Here is an 18352-nt window from a genome sequence, read left to right as displayed (position 1 = left end):
TATTTCTACTTCCGTCCGTCGCTGATAAGGGCCACATTGCAAGGGGCATGTGGCGTGGACGACGTGGCGAACCTTTCGCGTCCGATTGGCCGGGTGGACAAAAGTATATTTCCCAAAAAATAAAGTGGAATAAATCGTGAGAAAAGACCGGAATAAACATCTCGCACATGCTCCTTTTCTCAACGTGAACGAATAGTCTGCCAGAAGAAAACAATATTGTGCACGAACGTGCCCGGCACTTGGAACCATGAGCAGACAAACAGCCGGTGAGCTGGGACGCGATCCACATTCGGAGGCTATCCGGGGCCGGCCGGCAGCAGGCAAGGCCAACCCCAACCACCGCACCGCAGGATCGCATCCTCGTGCCGGCCGCGTCCGGCGATCGATCGATCGATCAGACCATACGGAGATCCCGAGGCGCGCACGGGCGCCCGCTCAAGAGAGCGCGACGGGGTCAGAGCGCTGACTCTCGCCTTCGTCTCGGCCAATTCTTTTGTGCCGGAAACGGTGGCCTGTCTGCGTCTCCCATGTCTCGTTTGCCGCGGCGAGCAAAAACAAATCCGGCCTGAAAAAGCCGCGCCTCCCGTCCCCCATGCTCCCCTCCCCTCCCCTCCCAGCTACATCCCTGAGCTTCCGCCGAGCTCGCCTTCCCCTCTCGATCTCTCACTTGGTTAGTCTGGTCGTCCTTGCGAGCTCTCTTTGGTTTCTTGCTTTGGAGAGGCTCTCCTTTTCCCGCTGCCGTTGACTCGCGCATTGCGTCGAGCACCTTCCGCGCGCCGCCGGGGCTGGAGCGGAAATCCGGAGAATTCACGCTTTCTTCAGTGAGCGGGCGGCGTCTGCCGGTCTTGCCGGAGCAGCGTGGCTCCACGCCGTGCCTGCCGTCGTGGGCACGGGCTTCTCGTGGATGGACTGCAACGGTTGCTACAGTATGTCTACCGCCTTTTCGGTGCTGGTGCTTTGCAGTATCTTACTAGGTAGGAGTATACTGGCTACTGAAAACTATTTGTTCATGTGTGATGCCTCTTCTTTTGCAGTGTTGAAATCAAGGAGTATTGGCGTCGCCGATGTTGCGTTTGATGATCCAGCGGGCGGTATCACCGAGTTACCTGACTCGATAGACCTTGCACACAAGCAGAAGGTCAGCGGTGTTTGGGAAGCTAAAGTGAGAGACAATATGGAGTCGACGAGCCGATCCTTTATCTTGTCCCCCAAGGATGATGGCTTCTTTATTTCCGGGAGTAGTAAGCTGCACGAATCAACATCAGAAGAGGCATCTGTGTCTGGGAAGATGGCGGCATCTCAGTCGACGAAAGACACATCTGGAAACAATGGAACAAGCAAGGCAAGTGGTACATAAGCACGGAATGTTATTTATTTTTTCTTTCGCAGAGCCATTTTTAGCTGAATTCATAAATGTTACCACACAGTATTTTTTTTCTGTTTATTTAGCTATGTTCATAATTGGAATGACCTTAGAATACACTCAAATGATTAGAGTTAAATCTTCGAAAAAGATTGATTTGTGCAGATTTTTGTCCTAATGCAGGAAAACGAATTGGGCCTACCTTGCACAACGTTTTAGTTTAATCACATTATTCAAATGTAGTATGTCCTGAAATGCTTCGCCTTTGTTAGCAGGTTTCTAGAACAGGTTCAGGGCTTGGCGCAGCCGGCATGGCCGGGTATGGGAGAGCAGTGGAAATTCTAGACACACTAGGCTGCCTGATGACAACCTTAAGCCCGGATGGTGGTTTTATTTCTAGGACGACCAAAGGGACTCAGATATCAATTCTAGCTTTTGAGGTTGCTAACACAATACTGAAAGGCGCGAGTGTTATGCAATCTCTCTCGGAAGACTCTGTCACATACTTCAAACAGGTGGTGCTTCCTTCTGAAGGCGTGCAGAATTTGATTTCCAGTGACATGGGCGAGTTGATGCGGATTGTAGCTAATGACAGAAGGTAGATTGTACGTTTGTCCTCAGTGGCCACTGTGACTGACTTTCTGGTTACTCTTACTGATGACTGTTTTGTGAACCCTGTCTAATGTTTCCAGGGAAGAGCTGAAAGTATTTTCACAAGAGATTGTCAGGTTTGGCAACCGTTGTAAAAATCCTCAATGGCATAGTCTGGACCGCTATTTTGTAAAGTAAGAAACTTCCTGCTTTGACGAGCAGCATAGGGTTATACATGTTGTTTGACTTGAATGATATTTGTCCCCTTGGTGTCCAGACTAGAATCAGAAAGTGTACCCCAGAAGCAGCTGAAAGAAACAGCCACAGCGGAGATGCAAAAGCTGATGGCTCTTGTTCAACGTACAACTGTAAGCATTGTTCTCTACTCTCAATATATCATTTGAGCAAATAGATTAACGCCATCTGGTTTTGACCTTCTTTTTCCAGGATTTATATCATGAGCTACATGCCTTAGATAGATTTGAGCAAGATTACCGCTGTCAACTAAAGGGAAGTGAAAGTTCAAATAAGATTGAAAAAGGTATTTCTGTTTATTGTGTAACAACATATTTTTAAATGGAAATACTTTTGCCTCTTCATCTCTGCCCAATGCATAAAACTGATATTTATGCGGACTGTCAAAGCTTGGGCATTGTTTAAACCTTATCATTGATATTTTCTAAATCCAAATCCATCTGTGCATGGTTGTCATGGCAACGTACCTTTTACTGTTCGCCGTTTTTACGCTGATCAGATAGCTTTCCAGGAGATAATATTCAAGTTGTGAAACTCGAGTTGAAGACCCAAAGAAGTTACGTGAAGAACTTGAAGAAAAGATCTCTGTGGTCAAAGACATTGGAACAAGTGAGCAACTTTTCCTATAGAATTTACTTCATATGGTCTGTTGGTGTGTCATGTATTTGCCTATAACATACATTCCCTGTTACAGGTTGTTGAGAAGCTTGTTGACATTGTGCAGTATTTACATGTTGAGATCAATGTTTCATATGGAACTTATGGTAATCCCGTGGTTGTTTTGTGTTGAATTAGTCGCACCTTTTTCCAACTGATCCTTTTAATGCATTTGTAGATGGAGGTGAACTGAGTTCTGCTGTGAACTGTCAGAGACTAGGACCTGCTGGACTTGCATTGCACTATGCAAACACTATCATACAGATCTACAGCATTGTAAGTTCCTTCAGTTCTTTTTGAGAACTCAGCTCAAGAATCTGGTGATATTTGCTTGCCTTTGCAATCTTACAGTATCAGTTTCAGTAGTACTGAGAGACATGACATGTCCTGATAGCACAACTTTTAGCGCCAAAATCTATTGTAAGATATTCGTGGAACCCAATGAAATCATAGTATTACCTCTGTCCCAAAAAGCTTGTCTTAGATTTATGTAGATACGGATGAATCTAACACTAAAACGTGTCTGGATACATCCGTATATAGACAAATCTAAGACAAGCTTTTTGGGATGGAGGGAGTATTATGAAAGAACTTCCGTAGACATGTATGTGTACACACATAGTTTTCATGTGTTCAATTTAAATACTTAGAAAGATATCAATGCCAATGTTTAGAAAGTTTGAGTGAACATATCTCAAAACAACAATCTCTGTGTTTGAAGAGTACTGTACACCCAGGTAACAGTTCTCTTGAGGTGTTGTGTGCAGGATATCTCAGTGAATTATAGTTCATCATCTGTAATATCTTTAGTGTAAAAGATCGATGGATATTTTATACTCCCTCCGTCCCAAAATAAGTGTCTCAAGCTTAGTACAACTTTGTACTAGAGTTAGTACAAAGGTGAGACACTTATTTTGGGATGGAGGGAGTAGAAAAATGGAAAATCCACCAAAGACAAGTGGCTGGACAAAGAAGTGTAAATGACACTTCCAGAGACCAATATCCAGTATTTGCCTCTGCCATTCCATGAGTCGCTTCCTTTTTGCGTATGGCACCCCCACTCCCTTTGGCAGCATCTACTAATTCGGAACTTAATTTGAAAGCCATATTTCGACCCGGACGCTTTTGGGATGCTTCTAATAACCAACGAATGCTAGTATGTGAGAGGCAGCACGGCAGCACATTTAAGTTTTGTTCGTGCGTTTGTTTGCTTGTTTAAGGTTTCTCGGTCAGGGTATGTACCCGCAAATTCAAGAGATGCCCTTTACCAAGGACTGCCACCAAGGGTCAGGTTGGCTCTACCAAATAAATTAAGAACTTCCTCAATGCCTCAGGAGGTAATACAAGTAGATAGAGAGAGAGAGCACCCCGTCGACAAACATTTCACATCCTAAATCGTGAATTCCTACTGCAGCTCACTATTGATCAGATAAGGGCAATGATGGAGAGAACTCTGAAATGGCTTGTTCCGATGGCCATCAATACCACCTGGTACTGCACACACGCACATCTGACCAGTGTTTTAAAATTCTCAGTAACTTTTTCAGTTTGAATGAATTATAGCTATTTCTGATGTCTGTTTGGTTGCTCCGTTGAGTGGAACCTCAGTGCCCGAGGCTTCTTGCGGTTTAGTGAATGGGCAAAATCAGGGTAAGCAGGGGAATTTGTCCAATGTCCTAGCTATTACATTTCGCAGAGAAATAAGAATTACCGATGAAATTCCTGTGGTTTGTTTACCATGTCATTCAGGACCGAGCGGGTTGGAAGAGGACCGGGTCGACCGGACGTGATCGAGACGCTCTACCACGCCGACAAGGCAAGGACAGAGGCTTACATACTAGAGTTGGTCGTGTGGCTTCACCACCTTGTTAGCCAGAGCAACCGGACGGCAAATGTTAAAAAAGCCCAGTCCATGTAACCATCATCAGGTCATGGGGTGATGACAAGCGCATTACACACAAGTCATGGCCTGACAAGAGCAGACAGAAAGCCATTATGATCTGTTTCGTTTTCATCGTTGCTAGGTTGTATAGAAGGGGGAACTGTGTCTGTTCTTACCAGGAAGGACTTGAAACCTGATATTAGCTAGGGAAATAACAAGAGCTTCTCCTTTGATCTTTTGGTTTCTTTGAGGGGTTGGGTTCTAATTCCATCTCATGTATGCGGTGTTGACATTGTTAAACACCTCAAAAGATCGTGGCAAAATAACAAACACAATACTGCAGATGTACATGTATGTATCCAGATGCTCCAAAAGATTTGGTTCTGTGTCATGATTTTCTTTGTCATGATATATCAGTGTTTTATTGGTCCTTGTCGGACCATTGTCATCTACATGGGGCGGACACTGAGTCGCTGGTCCGGTGATGCAACTTGGTGGGTTGCGGCCCAGCTAGCGACACGCGAGAGCGCCAGTTCTGCTTTTGGGCAGTAGTAGCAAATGCCTACATCATACATTTGCCATGGGCCATGGGTGCGGCCATCCGGGCACCGCAAGGTACGCACTGTATAGTACGAGCGCTCGCCTGAGTACATGGGCACCGCGAACGGGCGCGACTATGCTTCGCCGCGGCAGTAGGAGCGCTCGCCTGAAGCGCCTGCGCCAATGGGCTGGCCCAGCACGCTGGGCCTTAAGCGCTCACTTTTTCTTCCTTTTTTGCATTTTCTTTTTACTTTTGCTTTCATTTTTTCACTTTTTATTATATTTGGAAATATTATAAATTTTAAAAATCACATCAGATATTTTTTTGAAAAAAATTCTGTTCATGCATTTTAAAAATGTTAAACATGCACAGAAAATTACTTCTAATCTATATGAAAAATGTACAACATGTGTAAAACAATTATACATATCAAAGAATAAATAAGAAAAAAATGTTAATCATGCATTTTTAAAAAGTTAATCTGTATAAAAATGTTCATGGTGTCCTACAAAATATAGAAGGCGTATGTAAAAAGTAGGCATAAAATACCTATTAAAAAACTATGTTAAATATACTTAAAAATGTTAATTATGTGTACAAAAATGCTCCTGATGTATAAAAAAATAAAATGTGTATTAAATATATATATGTTTGCATCAAAACATATAATTGCCAAAAATGTGAATCATGTATTTAAAAACTGTTAAACATATATTAAAAAATGTACCTGATGTATAAAATAATACTGATTTGTGTTGAAAAAAACCCGAAAAAAATTGAGAAAGAAACAAAAGGAAAACTAAAAATTAAAATAAGAAACCCCCAAAAAAGAAAACATGAGAAAAAGCAGTGTAAAAAAGAAAGAAGAAAAGGAAAACCAAGAAAGGAAAAAAATACAAAGTATAACTAAGAAAAAAACTAAAGAAAACCGGTGAAGAAATAATAGAAAACAGAAGCAAAACACACAAGAAAAAACATTGATGAAAAGACGAACACATGATTGAGAAAGCACGCTACTGAACCGGCACATCGACTGGCGCTGCGGGGCGCTTCAGGCAAAGGGCGCTATGGTCTTGCTTTTGTAACAGGATTCCCCAAAACCACAAGAATCTTTTTGTTATTGCGAGAAATTTTCAATCTATTCATCTTCAATCATGGCAGTACAAAGGACAACAGAGGTGATAAAAATTACAACCATGTCCGTGGACCATCTAGCGATGACTACAAGCATTGGAGCGAGTCGAAACCACGAGAATCTTTAAAATGAGATTCCAACACAACACCTTTTGTTTTGAGATTTCGATAAGGGTTGCTCTTTGATAAGCATATTACGATGAAACTTGTAAGTTGTGACCTACTTTTACCAGAGAGACCACCCACGGCACCACCCTAGAGTCATCATCGGTGCGACAGAGAGAAAAACAGGCCAGATACAGCAGTGCGTACCCACAGGCTGAAGCAAGCGCTGGCGACCTCTGCCGTGCCCTGAGCACGTGCTGGCCCATGTCACAGGATCAGGGCGGACGTGCCGAGTTGAATGTCGCCGCCACTTTTGCGCTGGGGCCTGGCCTGGCGTGGCCGTGGGGGCAGCCAAACGTGCCGCGGCCGTGAAGCGCCGCTGGCTGATATGACCTGCCGCTCTGCCCGTTTCGATCGTACGGCGGGCGATCTGGCACGTGCCATGGAGCGCAGGCCGGTGCGAGGGGCCACGGAAAATTCGGTCGGCGCCTGTGCGTACGATGCCCGATACGTACTGAAACAGTTCGGCTCCTGCAGAGGGAGCCATCTACGACGGTAGGGCGTGTGCGTGGTGTGGTAGGGCAATCCGGCAATAGTCGGCACCAAGTTGAGCCATACTATCTGCCTACAGTTCGCCAGAGTCACGCTCGCATCCATCCACATTCAAGTTTGCGCGTGTACGTCGGCAGGAGTCACCGACTGATCCGTCCAACAAATCGTGGGCCGCGGTAATACAGGTTTCTGGACATTATTGCCACTCTTGGCCTGACATGGCACATGCTTTAATGCATCCACAATGCATCTCGCTGCTGCTGTACGGAAAGGGAAGCACCGGCGCGCGCGTACGTTGACGGTGCATGAATGCATGTCGCAGTGTGTCAAACCGGTAGTACTCCCTCCATTCCGTCTTTTTAGATATTTTATTACGAACAACATACGAAGCAAAATGTGTGAACCTACATTTTAAAATATGTCTATATACATCCGTATGCAGTCTATAGTGAAATATCTAAAAAGACTTATATTTAGAAACAGAGGGAGTACGTTGCAAAGAGATCACATGTACCCATGATTTCAGTCATCTGCATGCATCAGCACGATAGTTCATTCTTAGGCGGCTTTGATCACACAGAGCTGCCCGTTTAAACCAAGTGAAAAGACAAAGATGCTCAACTATGCCTGTGCACGCTCTATGCCATTTTCAAGTTCAGCGTAAGGACCTACCATGTTTCTGGTTTGCGCAATTAAGTAAGCAAAATATAGTCAGTTTAGTACAGGTGAACTCTATAGTCCACTCCAGCACATTGCAACCACAGTCCACACGGTTTTCTTTTCTGGCAAATTATAAAATATAAGCACATCACAGTTCAGCTCCAAATCATGCAAAGTGAGCCTTAGTTATAAATGCGAAGAGACTTGCACACAATGGAATTTTCAAGATCCAGGATCTACTATATAATTCCAGTTTAATTAGAGGTTTGTTTATGGCACCTTTACATAGATATGGGTTGTCCACTCACCTCCATCAATTTAAGCAATTGCGCTTAATCCTTTTCTCAAATGCGCACTAAACTAAAGTGCTCCCCACTTGTATTTACAAGAAGAAACGCCAAAATGGCGGCGGTCTTAAAGCAATACCAAAACCAAAAAGAAATGAACAAGGCAAAAGTCAAACAAAAGAAAAGCTCAAAGAAGGTATATACACCTAATCTACTGAAATAAACGGCTCAAAGCAAACCGAAAGAAAAACAGTACACATTGTGCTTAATTTAGTACAGAGGAATCCGCGTAGAACTTCGAGCGAACTGTGCACGTAGATGCTAACTATTAAGAGTTGGACTTTGCAAATCCGATCCTCAAACGCTCGCGGACGCGTCCGCGAGCATTGACGGGCACGCCTCAAATTTTACTTGTTGCATACAGACATCTCATACTAGATTCTTAAATCCATACAAAGACATGCAAACAAAATAACCTGCGTACTACGTCGATCACCTAGCTACTCATCGTCGGAGATGTTGACGGTACCTATGCCCGGCTCCGGCAGGATTGGCGGCGGCTGCAGCTCTGGCTCCTCCGGCTGCTCTGCTCCGGCCTCCTCCGCTTTTATCTCCACGTTGAGTTCGGCCAAGAGCGCGTTGGACTCCGCCTGCTCCCGCCAAAGGAACGCCCGGTTGGCCTCCACGTAGAACTCAACCTGGGTGCACTCCAGGATGGCCTGCCGCTCCGCCATCTCGTCGGACAGGGCGACGGCGAACTCCTCCTCCGCCTGCTTCATGTTGAAGCCTGACAGCTGCTGCTCCGCCTCCTTCACCTCCATCAGAGCCAGCTCCTCCTCCTCCTCCGGCTCCGGCGAGTCCGGAGACAGCTCGGCAGCGATGTGGGTTGCGCGCGCGGCTTGTCTCGCCCGGATCTTATGCTGGATATCGGTGCGTCGCTCCGGCGTGAGCACTACGTACTAGGTTATCTTACTCAGGACCATGGTGGACCACCGGAGCGGGAGAGGGAGGAGGTGGATGGGTTTCGACTGACGGCGCGAAGAGTGGGGAGGTGGATGGACTAGGGTTGCGGGACTCCGGCCAGGTTAAATAGGCGGATTTGCTCTTGGGCGGCGAGCCGGAGCGGCGTCACGCGACGTTCACACCCGCGGTGACGAAGGAGGCGTCTGTCGGACCGCCGGATTTTCGGGCGAGTCCGCGTGGGACCCCTTCGTCAGTCGTACGTGGCGGGCATGCCCGGGCGCTCCCATATTTGGGTTGGACATGAGGGGTGTCGGTCAGTCCGGACATAGCAAATATGACCCCTTAAACGCCTGCGAAGGCCCGGTCAGTGACCGGACGTGTTTATTTTAAGCCCCTATTTGTCTGTTCGCGTAGTCATACTCCTCATATGTCCGGTCACTTGCACGTGATTGATGGAGATGAAGGAAGAGAAATAAAAGAATGAATATAGAAAAAGAAAAGATGGTCCAAGGTGGGGGCCACGTCCTTCATGGCGGACTGCCTGGGCGCGTCTGCGAGGCCTCATATCCTCCCTATATTTGAGATGGATATGAGGTTCCGCGGACAGCCCGGGCGCATAGGGATGATATAAAGGGTCCGGTTGGGTCACGTTTTTCCTTCTTTTTCATGTCCGGTCACTGACCGGGCGCGTCCGTGGACGTATGTGGGATGGTTTAAGGCGTCCGGCTGTAGATGCTCGTGTTACAACATTTAAATTAAACTCTATTCAAAGTAGTAACCTGCATACAAATATCCTCGCAATATGGAGCAGCAACCATGGATGAAAAATCTCCACTGTTCATCGTTTCAATGGCTTCAAGACAATCAGTTTGGATAACTATATTGTTCAAGTCCATCTCATTTGCCAATGCCAAGCCTCTCCAAACAGCTAGAGCCTCCGCGGTTGCCGCATCAACGGCAAAAGTGACTTCTTCGTTACATGCAGCTAGGAATCTTCCCATCTTATCTCTCAGCACTGCGCCAATACCGCCCGTGTGATTGTTATCATCAAAAGATGCATCCATATTAATGCTCATATACCATTCTTTCGGTTTCTTTCAGGGGGTGTTTGTTTTCACGGACTTTTTTGTCCTTCTTAGATACTTTTTTATCAAACGAGAGAGTCTTTTTAGGGACTAAATTAGGCATTTGGGACTAAATGAAGAAGACTTTCAAGGAGAGTTTTTTTTGGAATTTTTGAGACTTTTTCAACAATGCCCCTCCATGCATTCATTGGCGCGCTACCCCATGGTATTGTTTGATTGTTATTTTTTTATATAGTAGGGGCAATATGATCATTTAATAACCTCTAAGAAGGGACTAAGGACTTTTTAATCTCTGAAAACAAACAGGGAGGGACTTTTTAGGGATTAGGAACTTTTTAGTTGGGACTAGAAAAAGTCTTAGGACTTATAAACCAAACAGAACCTCATTCACTTTTCTCTCTTACCACGTTCTTCCTTTCTGTCCATATATTGTTCATGGTAATAACTTGGATAGACATAGCTGCAACGGATGCCGAACTCCTCCTCTCCAAATACATGCTGCCTACGCCGACACCAAATATACCAAGCTGTACTCAACAACAGTTCCTTGGTGTTAGCTTGACCGTGTGCTACAAGTATTGGCTCTCTTGCATGGAGAAGCTCTTCCAAGATTGATTCTTCCGAACGATCATTAGCCATAACAGTTTCCACCATCTCCAGTAGTCCTAACCTGCTCCATATTTCCTTTGCGTAGTTACAGTCAAACAACATATGCTTTATATCTTCACCTTCCAAAGGGCATCGAGGGCACTGACTAGACGTAATAATATGTCTATTTGCCAAAACACCGTAGCAGGAAAGAACTCCCAACAAAGTTTTCCACGCATTTTTTCTAAATTTTGCTCATACATCAGACGATCACACTGTTTTCCAAGTTCTCAATGCAATCGATCCACTCGGCCGACTTAGGTTCCCTTTGTTGGGAAACATACTAGGAAAAAAAAACATCCTACAATCAAATCAGGAACACTATGAAGATGCATTAGCAATTTAGGCGGATAATTACCAACTTCGAGTTGCGGCAGAAGAAGAGTTGGTTTAGATCGTCGATGAAGTCCCTCGAACTATTCATGAATGATCCCTCATACTGAAGACCAAAAGCACGACCTCTCTACAAACTGCAAGCGTACAGGCTTTACGATCCGGCAACACTTCACTGTCCAGAGCTAATCGTCTCCGGAGAATTAGAGGGAGAAAAAGAGAACCGCATAGGGCTTCTGTATTATGAGGATTAGAGAGAACTAGAACTAGATCTAGTCTAGATCAAAATAGACAAGAACTAGAACTAGAGGGAGAGAGGGGGCGCCCGAGATCAAGGGAGAACTTGTGTCTCATGAAGGGGGCACCCCCTTGCATATATATAGGTGCTGGAGGGAGCCTAGCTGACTTGGGGAGGGATTTCCCTCCCTTGGGGCGTGCCAAGGAGGAGGAGTCCACCTCCAACTCCCTTGCGCCCCACCTAACTTGTCCAATAAGCTATTAGGGGGTGCCACCCCTTATTGGGCCTCTTAGGCCCATTAGTTCTTCACTAAAAGGCCTTTAGCTATTTTCTTTAGCCATAGCACCTAAATAAATCTTAGGAGCATCTTAATCAACATTAGATGCCTCTATTATTTATATTTGATCCCCAGAAACAATTTCCGCATGTACATCATTTTCCGCTATTCCCCGAAACACTTCCATAACCGTGAAACGCTTCTGGTTTCTCCGAAACAATTTCTTTTATTCCTGAAACTATTCTGAGAATATTTTCTCATAACTCTCACTCCACTAACACTCAATAGATCATCATTCCCTTAAGATTGTGACCTTGTAGATTCGGTAAAATATAGACATGAACAAAACACATGTGGAATACATATTGATCCCTACGAATACACGAATGATATTTGATTGAACCTTTGGTTATCATTTGCTATTCCCTTTGGTTCACGATACTTTATGAAATATGAGGGGAGATATATCGGTATCCTCTTAAGTTTTTCTCATGCTCACGATACCGGTATCCTTGTTACCGGTTTTGTTCTTTTCTCTCATTGACATGTTCCGCAATCCCTCTGACCTAGTCACTTGTGTCTGGTCAGACGATAATTGATGCTTTCACATCTAGAGGGCCCTAAGAATATCCCTCCATCGTCGGAGGAGCAAATCCCACTCTTGAGCTATCTAGCCCCTTGTCAAACTTTGTGATGTGCCTGTAAGTTGTCGTTATGATCACCGTGTTATGGATGATGTTTGAGCAACCCCAAAGTCCATCGTACGGTAAGAACTGGCTAAGATACACTCACGGTCTAAGGAACTAAAGCATATGTTAACTCTCTGTGTTATAATAGTTAACTTGTGATGATAGTATCTCAAAGTATACCATACAAGTTGGGTCAATTCAATATGACCGTTCTTCTAATGTCATACTCTCAAAGTTATTTTGGGACTATTTTTACACTTAATGATATTTCAAGATCCCAAAAACATGATCACAAACAACACTTGAGCTAGTTCCTAGAAGTAAGACAAGGAATCAGGTTTTACCGTTTATCATGCCACATGTGCTTTGTGTTTTCCATTGGATTGCATAATGCAGGATCATAGCAATTATAGCACAGAATATAAACTCTTAATTATAAAATTGGAAATAAATAATATAACATTATTGCCTCTAGGGCATATTTCCAACACTCTTGTGCGCCAAATTGGTGATTCCATTGTACATGGTACACATACCTTATCGAGAAAAGATCATTATTTGTAAATTTCCATGCAACAAAATCCTCCATGCCATTTTGTGATCGTGGGATAGCAAGGATCCTTGATGAATCAATTGGAAAAAAGGTATCTTTGACTAGCTGCTTGCCCCATCCTCCTATTGTTCGATCAATTAAATCAGAGACCATGGTCAAAAGATTATTACCTCTTGGTGTAGTTACTTTGCCCGGGTGACTATTTGGAATCCAACAATCGTCTCAAATTTTTATTTGGCTTCTGTTTCCAAGGCGCCAAATACACCCCCTATTGAAAGTTTGGAGACCCGCAAGGATGCTTTACCATGTGAATGAGGCACCACTCTTCATTCTTGCATTCATCAATTTATCATCTGGATAATATTTTGCTCTCAAAACTTTTGCACATAATGATTCTGGATTGCATAACAGACACCATACATGTTTCAGTAGCAAGGCAAGATTGAAGCAATGCGAATCCTAGAAACTTAAACCACCTATCAACTTGGGTGTACATAGTTTTCACCATGGAACTAGTGCATTTTCTTATTGTTGACATCATCTCCCCACCAATACCGTGCGATTGCATCCGTTACTCCTTTACAATTTTTTCCGAAAGTTTGAATATAGACATCGCAACAACTGGTATGGCTTGAGCCACCGTCTCGAGTAGTAGTTCTTTTCCCCCCGATGATCGGATTTTCTCCTTCCAACCACCAATCCTTTGAAGGAAATATGCCCTAGAGGCAATACTAAAGTGTTATTTATATTTCCTTATATCATGATAAATGTGTGTTATTAATGCTAGATTGTATTAACCGGAAACTTAGTACATGTGTGAATACATAGACAAAACATAGTGTCCCTAGTATGCGTCTACTTGACTATTTCTTTGATCAAAGATGGTTATGTTTCCTAACCATAGACATGTGTTTTCATTTGATGAATGGGATCACATCATTAGAGAATGATGTGATGGACAAGACCCATCTGTTAGCTTAGCATAATGACCGTTAAGTTTTATTGCTATTGCTTTCTTCATGACTTATACATGTTCCTCTAACTATGAGATTATGCAACTCCCGAATACCGGAGGAACACCTTGTGTGCTATCAAACGTCACAACATAATTGGGTGATTATAAAGATGCTCTACAGGTGTCTCTGAAGGTGTTTGCCGAGTTGGCATAGATTCAGATTAGGATTTGTCACTCTGTGTATCGGAGAGGTATCTCTGGACCCTCTCGGTAATGCTCATCACTATAAGCCTTGCAAGCAATGTGACTAATGAGTTAGTTATGGGATGATGCATTACGAAATGAGTAAAGAGACTTGCCAGTAACGAGATTGAACTAGGTATGAACATACCGATGGTCGAATCTCGGGCAAGTAACATACCGACGACGAAGGGAACACCGTATGTTGTTGTGCGGTTTGACCGATAAAGATCTTCATAGAATATGTAGGAGCCAATATGAGCATCCAGGTTCCACTATTGGTTATTGATCGGAGATGTGTCTCGATCATGTCTACATAGTTGTCGAACCCATAGGGTCCGCACGCTTAACGTTCGATGACGATTTGTATTATGAGTTATGTGTTTTGATGACTGAAGTTTGTTCAGAGTTCCGGATGAGATCACGGACATGACGAGGAGTCTTAAAATGATTGAGAGGTAAAGATTGATGTATTGGAAGGTTACATTCGGACACCAGAATGGTTTCGGGAAGTATCGGATAAGTTTCGGAGTACCGAGAGGTTACCAGAACCCCCCGGGGGACTATTGGGCCTTCATGGGCCCTAGTGGGGAGAGGAGGCCGGCGGCCAGGTGGAGGCGCGTGCCCTCCCAAGCACAAACCGAATTGGACTAGGGGTGGGGGCGCGATCCCCTTTCCTTCTTCTCCTCCACCTCTTTCCCCTTCTCCCCTTCTCCAAAAAAGAAGGGGGAATCCTACTAGGACTGCGAGTCCTAGTAGGACTCCCCCTTTGGCATGCCCCTCTAGGCCGGCCACCTCCTCCCCCTCCTTTATATACGGGGGCAGGGGGCACCCCAAAGCACAACAGTTGTTCTCTTAGCCGTGTGCGGTGCCCCCCTCCACCGTTTACTCCTCCGATAGTATCATCGTAGTGCTTAGGCGAAGCCCTGCGCGGATCACATCATCAACACCGTCATCACTCCATCGTGTTGACGAAACTCTCCCTCGACCCTCTGCTGGATCAAGAGTTCGAGGGACGTCATCGAGCTGCACGTGTGCTGAACTCCGAGGTGCCGTATGTTCGGTGCTAGATCGGTTGGATCGTGAAGACGTTCGACTACATCAACCGCGTTAACATAACGCTTCCGCTTTCGGTCTAATAGGGTACGTAGACACACTCTCCCCCTCTCATTGCTATGCATCTCCTAGATAGATCTTACGTGATCGTAGGATTTTTTTTGAAATCACATGCCACGTTACCCAATAGTGGTATCAGAGCCAGTTCTATGTGTAGATGATATGCACGAGTAGAACACAAATAGTTGTGGGCGATAATAGTCATACTACTTACCACCGACATCTTACTTTGATTCGGTGGTATTGTTGGATGAAGCGGCCCGGACTGACATTACATGACCGCGTTTATGAGACTGGTTCTACCGACGTGCTTTGCACATAGGTGGCTGGCGGGTATCTATTTCTCCAACTTTAGTTGAATCGAGTTTGACTGCGGCCGGTCCTTGTTGAAGGTTAAAACAACACACTTGACAAAAAATCATTGTGGTTTTGATGCGTAGGTAAGAATAGTTCTTGCTAGAAGCCCGTAGTAGCCATGTAAAATTTGCAACAACAAAGTAGAGGATGTCTAACTTGTTTTTGTAGGGCTTGTTGTGATGTGATATGGTCAAGACATGATGTGATATAAATTATTGTATGAGATGATCATGTTTTGTAACAAAGTTATCGGCAACTGGCAGGAGCCATATGGTTGTCGCCATGTAATTGCTTTACTTTATCACTATGCGGTAGTGATAGTCGTAGTAGTAATAGTTGGCGAGACGACAACGATGCTACGATTGAGATCAAGGTGTCAAGCCGGTGACAATGGAGATCATGACGGTGCTTTGGAGATGGAGATCAAAGGCACGAGATGATGATGCCACATCATGTCACATATTTTGATTGCATGTGATGTTTATCTTTTATGCATCTTATTTTGCTTAGTACGACGGTAGAATTATAAGATGATCCCTCACTAAATTTCAAGGTATGAGTGTTCTCCCTGAGTATGCACCGTTGCTACAGTTCGTTGAGCCGAGGCACCAGGTGATGATCGGATGTGATAAGCTCTACGTTCACATAGAACGGGTGCAAGCCAGTTTTGCATGTGCATAATACTCGGGTTAAACTTGGCGAGCCTAGCATATGCAGATATGGCCTCAGAACACCGAGACCGAAAGGTCGAACGTGAATCATATAGTAGATATGATCAACATAGAGATGTTCACCATTGAAAACTACTCCATCTCACGTGATGATCGGACATGGTTTAGTTGATATGGATCACGTGATCATTTAGATGACTAGAGGGATCTCTATCTAAGTGGGAGTTCTTTAGTAATATGATTAATTGAACTTTAATTACTTAGTCCTGATAGTTTTTTGCATATCTATGTTGTTGTAGATCAATGGCCCGTGCTATCATTCCCTTTAATTTTAATGCGTTCCTAGAGAAAGCTAAGTTGAAAGATGATGGTAGAAACTACACAGACTGGGTCCATAACTTGAGGATTATCCTCATTGCTACATAGAAGAATTACATCCTGGAAGCACCGCTAGGTGCAAGGCCTATTGCAGGAGCAGATGCTGATGTTATGAACGTTTGGCAAGCTCGATCTGATGACTACTCGATAGTTCAGTGTGCCATGCTTTACGGCTTAGAATCGGGACTTCAAAGACGTTTTGAATGTCATGGAGCATATGAGATGTTCCAAGAGTTGAAGTTAATATTTAAAGCAAATGCCCGTGTTGAGAGATATGAAGTCTCCAACAAATTCTATAGCTGCAAGATGGAGGAGAATAGTTCTGTCAGTGAACACATACTCAGAATGTCTGGGTACCATAACCACTTGACTCATCTGGGAGTTAATCTTCCTAATGATAGTGTCATTGACAGAGTTCTTCAATCACTGCCACCAAGCTATAAAGTCTTCGTGATGAACTATAATATGCAAGGGATGGAAAAGACAATTCCCGAGCTCTTCGCAATGCTAAAGACTGCCGAGGTAGAAATCAAGAAGGGGCATCAAGGGTTGATGGTTAACAAGACCACTAGTTTCAAGAAAAAGGGCAAAGGGAAGAAGGGGAATGTCGATGTCAAAACCGGCGGATCTCGGGTAGGGGGTCCCGAACTGTGCGTCTAGGCGGATGGTAACAGGAGACGAGGGACACGATGTTTTTACCCAGGTTCGGGCCCTCTTGATGGAGGTAAAACCCTACGTCCTGCTTGATTAATATTGATGATGTGGGTTACAAGAGTAGATCTACCACGAGATCAAGGAGGCTAAACCCTAGAAGCTAGCCTATGGTATGATTGTTGTTCGTCCTATGGACTAAAGCCATCCGGTTTATATAGACACCGGAGAGGGCTAGGGTTACACAGAGTCGGTTACAATGGTAGGAGATCTACATATCCGTATTGCCAAGCTTGCCATCCACGCCAAGGAAAGTCCTATCCGGACACGGGACGTAGTATTCAATCTTGTATCTTCATAGTCTTGGAGTCCGGTCGATGATGATAGTTCGGCTATCCGGACACCCCCTAGTCCGGAACTCCCTCAGTAGCCCCTGAACCAGGCTTCAATGACGACGAGTCCGGCGCGCATATTGTCTTCGGCATTGCAAGGCGGGTTCCTCCTCCGAATAATTTATAGAAGATTGTGAACACCAGGATAGTTTCCGGCTCTGCAAAATAATTTATACATACCACCGTAGAGAGAATAATATTCACACAAGTTCAATTTGCTGACGTATTCCATGGCGCGACGTCACACCACAACCAAGCCTTTATTTGAAACATTTTTATTGTACCACTTCAGCGCGTTTAGCGAAGCGGTTTCCTTGGCACGTCCTATCGAAGCAGAGATCGTGTTCCCCTTATTCCGGGATTCCCATCAATACGTATGTGGGTAACCCAACCGCGCCCGTTGCCACGCCCCCTCCATCGAAGGCGGGTTCCAAACAGTCACGGGGACGGCTCCTGGTATTCTTCCTCTTTATAATGAGACCAAGGCCCGTTCTTTTTATTCAATCTTCTATCGAATCCGCCCCTCTCCCTGAGTTCCAACACCCAGGGCTCTGAATTCAGGTACCTTCGATCCTCGACAATGTCCGGTCCTGATCTACGAGGCCGGTGGATGCCCTCCTCCGTCACGGAGGAGGACGTGCTAAAGCTGAGAGATGCCAGGTATTTAACCTACGAGATTTCGCATAGGCTGCCTGCCCGAGGGCAAGTTATCCCAACTCCTGAGCCTGGCGAGATCATCGTGTTCATGTCTCACTTCCGTCGGGGTTTAGGCTTCTCGA

At 44.7% G+C, this 18352-nt stretch overlaps 1 protein-coding gene across 2 annotated transcripts; it reads left to right on the top strand.

Moving 5' to 3' along the window:
• Positions 1-302: 302 nt before the first annotated feature.
• LOC119364312 (protein PSK SIMULATOR 1-like) lies at positions 303-5139 on the top strand. 2 transcript variants are annotated; one of them, XM_037629766.1, is made up of 13 exons: positions 303-926; positions 1035-1342; positions 1639-1961; positions 2056-2148; positions 2232-2322; positions 2402-2495; positions 2709-2818; positions 2904-2973; positions 3045-3142; positions 4087-4203; positions 4281-4357; positions 4475-4516; positions 4616-5139. In XM_037629766.1, the coding sequence occupies exons 1-13, from the start codon at positions 905-907 to the stop codon at positions 4782-4784; spliced, it is 1614 nt and encodes a 537-aa protein (XP_037485663.1). In that variant the 5' UTR covers positions 303-904; the 3' UTR covers positions 4785-5139. The 2 variants fall into 2 exon arrangements, with proteins under 2 accessions (XP_037485663.1, XP_037485664.1); XM_037629767.1 differs by having other exon boundaries at positions 306-926; positions 2721-2818.
• The last annotated feature ends 13213 nt before the right edge of the window (positions 5140-18352 follow it).

Source organism: Triticum dicoccoides, chromosome 2B (assembly GCF_002162155.2).
Source record: "Triticum dicoccoides isolate Atlit2015 ecotype Zavitan chromosome 2B, WEW_v2.0, whole genome shotgun sequence".
Lineage (NCBI taxonomy): Eukaryota > Viridiplantae > Streptophyta > Magnoliopsida > Poales > Poaceae > Triticum > Triticum dicoccoides.
Note: the sequence above shows the minus strand (reverse complement) of the source record. Positions and strands in the feature narration are given on the sequence as shown.

Excerpts from the sequence above, each read along its gene's own strand:
- LOC119364312 (XM_037629766.1), top strand. The coding sequence starts at position 905 with ATGGACTGCAACGGTTGCTACA. Across the intron at positions 927-1,034 it reads GGACTGCAACGGTTGCTACA|TGTTGAAATCAAGGAGTATT; the intron begins GTATGTCTACCG and ends CTTCTTTTGCAG. Across the intron at positions 4,517-4,615 it reads AGTGAATGGGCAAAATCAGG|GACCGAGCGGGTTGGAAGAG; the intron begins GTAAGCAGGGGA and ends CATGTCATTCAG.